At 43.8% G+C, this 9,147-nt stretch overlaps 1 protein-coding gene across 1 annotated transcript in view; it reads left to right on the top strand.

Annotated features, from left to right (window-relative positions):
• The first annotated feature begins 8,751 nt into the window (after positions 1 to 8,751).
• Positions 8,752 to 9,147, top strand: part of RPL19 (ribosomal protein L19) — a 9,205-nt gene continuing 8,809 nt past the window's right edge. The window contains exon 1 of the mRNA XM_018561059.1: positions 8,752 to 8,830. Within this exon, the coding sequence (XP_018416561.1) occupies positions 8,826 to 8,830 (5 nt within the window). The 5' untranslated portion in view covers positions 8,752 to 8,825. The remainder of the gene's footprint in view (positions 8,831 to 9,147) is intronic.

Below are 9,147 nucleotides of genomic sequence, written 5' to 3'. Positions count from 1 at the left end.
TTCTGAAACTTCTAACACCAATTGAAAAGTTGTGTCTGGAGGCCTCTACATTTTGACATGTTCACACCATGGCCAGAAAAATTATTAATGATATATAATTAAAAATGATAATGGCCCAAAAAAATATTAATGACCAAACGAAACAAACCCAAATGAAACAACAAGTTTGAGCAAGACCTGGGACCCACACTTTTTCAACAACAAAGAGAACATATCTTTTATGTTGCCCATAGATCTTCCATTTCAAATAAAATTCAGGAATCTGGATATAAAATCCTATCTAGGTCCCTCTTGTAGTCCATAAAATGTTCCTCAATTCCACTCAGATGTGCTGAAGATGCAAGCAGATCTCGAGGCACCCTCCATATATTTACTGGAAGTGTTCAAAATGTAATCACTTCTGGAGCTTGATAAGGGAAGTGATAACTAAAGTATTGGATTAAGACTTAGAACACTGGACTTCAATGTAACACCTACACTTAAATAACCTTCCAATAAAGAAATACAAACACTCCCTTAGGGTACATCTACTAAGTGCTGCTAGGGCCTGTGTACCACAACCGTGGAAAAACCCCAACCCACCTACACTGAACATGTAGGTCAAAAAATGTATAACACTATTTAGGATGCTAATCTTTGTAATACTAAATTTCTTATGCTGAGCTTAGATGTGCATAAGGCTTTTGATATGGTGACATGGCAATATTTGCGCATCCTTCTTGAGAAGTTGGCTTTGAAGGTGCCTTTTTTAATGGGTTTCCAGCGTCTCGAGACCCTAGAACCCGTATTAAAATCCAGGATGTAATTCAGATTTTTTTTCCCCTGGGAAGGGGAACTAGACAGGATTGTCCCCTCATCCCAATAATTTTTTGCACTAGCCATGGAGCCCTTGCCATAAGAAATAAATGTAACATTAAGGGATACTGCAAAGGTTCCAGAAAATGCAAACTAAGTTTATATGGCAATTATTTTGCTGTTTATTACCCAGCCAGTTATTTCACTTCCCAATTTAATATCCCTGTTGGCTGCCTTCGGTGAGGCCTCTGGTCTGCCAGCTCATTTTGCCATCAGTAACCATGCCCATTAACATCCCTCGTTACACCTGTAAACTATTGAAAGCTAATTTTGAATTTACATGATCTCCTAATGCTTTGTCCTACCTAGGAAAAATTCTTACTCCCTCCTTCTCAATGCATTATGACCTCAATGATGGTCTTGCATACAAAAGCTACTTAGGGAATGGTCAACCTATACCCTTACTATGATCCTCCAGAAGATCTCTATTTAAAGGAGAACTATGGGGAAAAACACTGACCCCATAGTTCTCCTCGGGGTAACGGGAGGACGCTAGTTTGTGTCCTCCCGTTACCCTAAGCTCAGTATACCGCGAGCTGTAGCTCGCGGGATACTGAGCTTAGGGTAACGGGAGGACGCTAGTTTGTGTCCTCCCGTTACCCTAAGCTCAGTATACCGCGAGCTGTAGCTCGCGGGATACTGAGCTTAGGGTAACGGGAGGACGCTAGTTTGTGTCCTCCCGTTACCCTAAGCTCAGTATACCGCGAGCTGTAGCTCGCGGGATACTGAGCTTAGGGTAACGGGAGGACGCTAGTTTGTGTCCTCCCGTTACCCCGAGGAGAACTATGGGGAAAAACACTGACCCCATAGTTCTCCTTTAACCCTTCCCATTTCTATTCAATGTTGCACTATAGATAGATTTGAGATTTAAATGAACAGAATAATTTGGCTAAACAAGAAACTTTGAATCTAATGTGCCCGCAACAACAGGGGGAATTGGGTCTCCACAACTTGTGATTTACTATTTAGCTTCTTCATTTTCTCAGACACTCTCATGGGGCCACAGTCATACCTCTGTCCCCTGGGTGAAAGTTGAAAGCTATCCTGTTTGCCCCTTTTTTCTACTTGGGGTGTTGTGGGAGAGTTCTATTGTCCCCGAAGATTTAATACTTTATAGTTCCACTGTGGTGCACACTTTACATGTCTGGAACATGTAATATAATAAAATTCAAGTTGATCTCCCTCACAGTACCCCTCCTTACATTCCAGGGGACCCCTGCTTTTTCCCTGATCCCGGCGGAAACAATTTTCATTGGTGGACAGAAAACGCTTTTACATACACCAAGGACTTCTGGATGGTCAACAAATATCTTAACCTCCCTGGTAGTATGATTATGCAGGATTTTAGCATGCCAAAGAGGAACATTGTTTTTTCATGGCAATTTGTTGTTTTATATTGTAGGCCTGTAATTCTTAGTAAATCTTAGGAATAACTCACCTAAATCTGTATAAACAATTGTTGTCACTTTCAGTGTCTGATGACGAATTTCCCAACGAATCACTATCACTCAATTCTGCAAGTGATTCTAATTTACTATCGCTGTTTTCTACCTGGTCTAAAACCGCTTTTGACCTAAAGGGACGCTTTTTGGATGCCATGGATGTTCTCAAGTTTCCAGGCAGAAAGTACCGTAAAAGTGCAGACAGGGCACTGGACAAAGCTCTAGGGACAACATTGAAGTGAAATAGTTTGATACATATATGTAATTATGGCAGATTACATTGTATTCTGTGTATTGTGTGTAAATGTCATGTTTGCACTTTTGAATTTCCCGCCAGCTCCGCCCCCCGCTGTGACGCCGAAAAACGAAACTGAATGCCGGCATCGGCCGGGCGCACACAGCGGAGGACACCGTGGGCTCGCAGGGACAAGGTAAGTGGCACTTTTGCGCAATCCCGAGTGTGGCTCGGGGTTACCGCTCTTGGTACTGAAAATTAACCCTGAGCCACACTCGGGAATACCACCAGGGAGGTTAAATTTAACCTCCTTCAGTTTACTAGGTCTATTCTGAGGAATTCTGACTCCTCAAACACAAAGCATATCTATTCATAAACAATTTACAGTGCGAATATTGTAACATTCGCACAAAAAAAGCACAAATAACACCCTTGCGCATATATTATTTTTTAAAGAGAGGGCATTTCTTTTGTTACTTTCGTGGACAAATTTATTTTCTTTTGTAGGCAAATGTAACCAAAGCGGGTGATTGTAGAATAATATATAATAGTATATCTTTCTCTAGTGCACGTAACACAAGTGGGAGATTTACCATAATATAGAATAGTGTCTCTTTCTCGGGCAAACTTAACCTAAGTGGGTGATTGTACAATAATAAGGAAAAGTGTCTATTACTCTGGCAAACATAACCAAGGTGGGCTCCCATGCTGCAGATCCATTATCGATCACGTCGTCCATCAATGTAGATCCTCATCAATCATGGTGAACGATACCCACCAACCTACAAAAGCAAAAACCTACAGACCAATGGACATGTCTGCACCCAGTGGGTGACCAGACCTGAGCTTTGTATTCTGCTTCCAGGACCAGAGCTGTCATTCTGCACCAGTCTCCCTTGGGGACTTTTTTGGGGTTTTTAAATTTATTCATAAAGGACTTGTCAAAATGTGTGGTGTCTTTATTTAAACTCACACTTTTTTTGTGAATTAGTAGGGGTACAATTAGCCTGCTGCATGTGGTCTGGCATAGTTCAGGAGGGGGGCGCATGCTTGCTCTGTGCATGTGCAACTTATCTGTGCAACGTATCTGTGCATGCCAGACTGCTGCTTAGATAAGGGTCTTGTAATGGATTTTGGAGGGGACACCATGTAAATTTCTTTTGTGTGGTTCTCCCTTAATATTTATACCAGAGCCAGAGAGCCTGGTATATAGTTTGAGGGGGACCCCCATGTTTTTTTATTTGAGTGGGATCCCCTTCATACTCCTACCAGGCCTAAAAGAACCTGCAGGGCCTGGCATGGAATTTGGGGAGACCCCAAACCTTTTACCTTGATGTTTACATACAGCTATCAGCTATCAGGTATCCTGAGCTCACAGCTGAATGGGCTGGGCGGAGATGACTTATAGGTTGTTAGGATTCCAGCCTGAGAGAAAGCTGTCACATTTAGCAGTTGTAATAAACCGAAATTTTGGCCGCCAAAACATATCGTTTAAAAATGGCACTTTTCGCAAAATGCTGAAAGTACCATCTTTCGGCTTGAAAATGCGCTGCATTCCTAGTTTCTCATGTCCCCTCTGATACAGCGCAGCGTCCAGTGGGGAGGAGAGAAATGTTCAGGCAGCCAGGGAGAGTTCTGTGAGCCACAACATCACAGGAGGCCTAGCTCTCCTCCCGGACCGCCCCGCTCAGCCTTCTGACAGATCAAGATGGAGAGCAGTGTGGGGGTGGAGACAGCTGTCAGCTCGCACAGGAGGCCAAGCTGACAGTGTGGGGGAGGAGTCAGCTGTTGAAATTCCCTCCCCGCACTGCCCACTCAGCCTTCTGTGACAGCGATTCAGGCTGGAGAGCGGTTATAAGCAGTAGACTGCTTGTATATAATTGAGGACAAAGTATGTTTACTGTGTCCCCAATTATGAATGAACAGGAAGTGCTGTACATCACTTCCTGTTCATTCATCATTGTGGACATAGTAAGCATACTATCTCCACAAGTTATGAATGAACAGGAACACTCAGTATAAAGGGATTCCTGTTCATTCATAACAGGGGCTGCAAAAAATGAGATTAAAGGAGAACTATGAGGTGAGTGCTTTTCACTCACAGATCCAGACATAAGTGTGGGGATCCGCTTCAGCTGCGGAGTCTCAGTATACCGCGAGCTGTAGCTTGCGGTATACTGTGGAGTCTCAGTATACCGCGAGCTGTGGCTCGCGGTATACTGAGCTTAGGGTGACGGGAGGACGCTAGTTTGTGTCCTCCCGTTACCCTAAGGAGAACTATGGGGAAAAGCCCTAACCCCATAGTTCTCCTTTAAGGACTCTGTGTCCTCAATCTCTTTTTCTATTTTAAAAGGGAAATATCAGGGATCTGTTTAGACCCCTAATATTTCGTAAAAGTTTAGAAAAAATAAAGAAAACCGAAATGTTTAAAAAAAAATTAAAAGGTTGGAAAAAAAAGAAATTTTCGGGTTCAGCCTGACAATTTTTTTTAGTTTTGTTTAAAAAATCTAATTTTGGTGCACCTCTAGTAATAATATGTTCGTCAGAGAAAGGGAAAGAAATAGAATATACTATTCTATAAAATTGTATATAATTCTATTCTATACAATCGCTTACTTTGGTTACATTCACCTGTGAAAGAAGATGTATTCGTCCGTGAAAGAAAAAAATGCCCCTTTCTTTAAGAAATAATTTATTCGCAAGGGTTTTATTCTCACTTTTTGTGCAAATGTTGCAATATTCGCACTGCAATTTGTATATTAGTAAACCCCTTAGAGTTTTACATTGTTTCACCTCAGTCACTAAGATAAATGAAAATTCAAACACACTTGGTAAAGTGAAAACTTTAGTAAATCAACCCCAGTATGTATAGAACAAGACTGTGTAGAGTATGACAGTGGCCAGAAATGCAATGTAAACAGTATGACATGAGGCAATATAAGCAGAAAAGGAGTGTGTTACATATAATGGTGGCCTGAATGTGCAACAGATGAGGGTTGAATGTATGACAGTGTGCAGTATGTGGAGAAGAGGTTATGAAGGAGGTTAGTTGGTGCAGCACAAGCACTTTGGAGTGTCTGACAGTGGGCAGTATGTACAGCAGAGGGGTGTGGAGTGTCTACCAGTAGACAGTGTGGGCAGCAAAGGAGTGTGGACGGAATGGTGGCATGTATTATGTGCAGAAGAGGAGTGCAGAGGATATGACAAAGGCAACTATGTGCCGGAGAGAAGTGTGGAGCTTATGACAGCGCACTGCATAATGTCCCTCCAAGCGTGCCAAACCTTTTACGCGTTTCACCTTCACGGCTTAATCATACCTGTGTGATTAAAAGAGAACTATGGGATAAGTGTTTTTCCCCATAGTTCTCTTAAGGGACACGGGAGGACATATACTAGCATCCTCCCATGACCCTACAGCTCGCGGTATACTGAGACTGCCGCAGTAGGGACGGATCCCGACAATGCTGTCGAGATCCACCCAGCTGCGTGAATGACAGCTGGCTCTGCCTATCTAGAGGCAGAGTCAGCTGTACCCGTCCGTTCCTCCAGTCAGCGCTGGAAGATCAGAGTGCGGGGGGGAGGGAATCTGCAGGGAGATGATCAAGAAGTGAGCAAGCGACGGTATGTGTTCACTCATTTCCCGATCTGTTAAGCCAACGTGTGACAGTTTCATTGTCACACGTCGGCTCGAACAATGAGGATAAGTGATTTTCACTCGCCTCAGAGTTCTTCTTTAAGCCATGAAGGTGAAAAGCTTGAAAGGTTCGGCACGCTTGGAGGGACATTATACAGATATCTACAATAAACATTTATGATTTGAGAAGATCCGTGGAGTGCAATTACCTTTTTCTTCTATGCGATTCTAGCAAAGGTGAGCCAGTTTGGTCTGCACCCAGGACTGCTTCTTGTTGTTCAGCTGTGCATACGGAATTTGAAGCTGTTTTTTTTTTTCATGAAGCTAGTGGGTAGTATGTGCCACAGAGCAGGGCATAGAGTATGCCCTGTAGAAGTATGCAGGAAAAGGTAGCAAAGATTTTGACATGGTGCACTAAATCCAGGACAAAATAAATTAATATGCGAGACCATAAACTTATGAGGAGATGATATCTGAGCCCAGCATGTATATTTTGATCCCTTCCAGATTACTCACCAAATGTTTTAGGGGATGCATCTCTAAGGGCACTATCAAGAACGTACGGCGTTTAGCCATGAGTCAACCGGCGAGATCTCTTTAGACCCAGGTTAAACAGGGGGCTGGGGGTACCCAATTTCGTGAATTATTACAAGGCTGCACAAATAGCTCCCCTCACTCTCCTGTCCTCTAAGTCTGATACACCTCTATGGGTCTCCTTAGATGTGTTGGACACCCATCCCATTCTAGTGTCTAACTTACCATGGCTCCCGCCTTCACATCGCCCCCCTCATTTAGGATCGATTATGCGACACACTCCACGGATATGGGACTCAGTGAAATATACTGGCCACCTGATTTCACCAAATCTCCCTCTTCTATCGCTTATATAATGCCCATTATTGTATCCTGGCATGGATAGTCCCAATACATTTTCCTGGTGGACAGCTGCTGGCTTTCAAGACATATACTCCATGCTTACGCCCCAAGGGATTCGTTCCTTTATACAACTCAAGGCATCATCTCAAATTCCACAAACTGAACTATTTAGGTATCTCCAACTACGCAACTATGTACAATCATTGTGTCGCTCAGCTACCCCGGCTTACTCTATTACTCCCTTCGAACACAGATGTCGTCAAGACCCTCACTCTCCTGGCCTGATTGCCCAGTTACAGTCCTCGCTATCCGCACACCTCTCTTCTGCTGTTATGTCCTATCAAACCAACTGGGAAGAGTTGGACTCGTTGATTTCCGAAACGGACTGGTCGGCAATTCGGAGTAGCATACATTCTTGTTCTCATAATGTTCTGACACAGAAAAACTCGTACAAAGTGCTACTTCGCTGGTACTATACTCTGACCCACATTCATAGGATCATCCCATCTTAATCTCCCCTATGCTTTCTCGGCTGTGGACGGTTGGGCACCATGATACATATTTGATGGGACTGTGCTAAGTTTAAATGCCTATGGATCCGAGTTTATGCCTTAATCAACACTGTACTGGCATGTAATTTACGTAAAGACCCATGGGAAGCGCTTCTACATAAGCCTATAACAGGAATATTTAAATGTCAGCAGTGTTTGATTTCCCACATATTCATGGCCACTAAACCTGGAAGTTAAAAACATCGGCCATCCCGGGCTGCACAATTGTGTGCGCCCAGTGGTTGCCCTATTCATTTTAATGGGGTAACATACACGCAGCAATCGCTAAAAAAAGGTAAATTTACCTTCTTTTGCAACACGGGCTTCTTTAGGTGCCATCAGAAAATAATGGCACTGTCAGCGCGATTGGCGGTAGTGGGTGATTCCGTGACCGCGCGGCTATCTGTGCGTTTACGTGCATGATTGCCCCGCGGTCACGGATCGTCACTGTGAGAACCTAGCCTCAATCTTTTTTGCTCTCCCACACTACCCAGATAAATACTTACCTTGCATACACCTTGGCTTTGTTAACGTCCCGTGCAGGCTATCTTTAGTGGCTGGCTGAGCTTATGCAATAGCTTTTTAAGTATCTGCTTTTGACATCTTCTGCCTTTGAAAATGGCCTAAAGAACCCTATGAGAAAGGGAAGCGTGGATAGGTTAGCGCCCTGTAGCGCATTAAACTACGCTTTAACAGGTTACAAATCCTTTAAATAAAACACACATTTCTGAATTAGCCGTCCAAAATGGCAAGCTTTGACTGTATGAATTGCTATTAAACACATGACAGCATTCTGAACCTATTATATACTGTAAAATGATACGGTCTTCCAGCAACGTCACTTCGTACCGTACTCCCGCCTACGTCATATAAAATCCCACCCCTCACACTTCCCCAAGTCCAGTCGCCATTTTATGTTTTTCTTTACTCCTCCCACATGTGTTTGCTTCCAGAATTGCAGTGCGCATGCTCGGTCAAACCATTTTACTTAAACGGGGGCGTCTATTTTATAAAGATCGTGAGATTTTCTACCCTCTTTTCAGCTCAACTTTATTTTTTAGCTATTTTATTCTGAAATAGGGTGTCTTGTGTTCGCACTCGTGAGCTTAGAGGTTTTAACGTTGCTCTGTTGAAGTTAGCTCCTTCCCTCCTGACGGTGGAAGCACCCCTTATGATATTGGTAGCGTCGCAACTACTTCCTTTCCTTTTTGAGCTAGAGCAGAGCAGCGGCCATGAGGTGAGAGCCGGGGAGAAATGGAAAAAAGTAGCTAAAATGGGGCTCGGGAGTACCTGGGAACGTATGGTGACCACTTGGGAGGGGGGAGGATGAGATTCCCCGTAAGAAGCTGCGGATAGGAGCTGGCGCCGGAGCGCTATGTCCCTGGTTTTCACTGCTACAGGCCTATGACGTGTGACAGGCTGGGTGCCGGGGATCCATAGGGGCTCACCAGGCAATGGTCCTCTGCAGAGGAACTGTAACTCCCATCGTCCACCCGCTGAGAATGCCACATGCCGTCCAATCTTAAATGATTCGGGGGTTCTTGCTGTGTTTAA

This window comes from Nanorana parkeri, unplaced genomic scaffold (genome assembly GCF_000935625.1).
Source record: "Nanorana parkeri isolate BGI_ZX_2015 unplaced genomic scaffold, ASM93562v1 scaffold497, whole genome shotgun sequence".
In the NCBI taxonomy this organism is placed as follows: domain Eukaryota; kingdom Metazoa; phylum Chordata; class Amphibia; order Anura; family Dicroglossidae; genus Nanorana; species Nanorana parkeri.
Note: the sequence above shows the minus strand (reverse complement) of the source record. Positions and strands in the feature narration are given on the sequence as shown.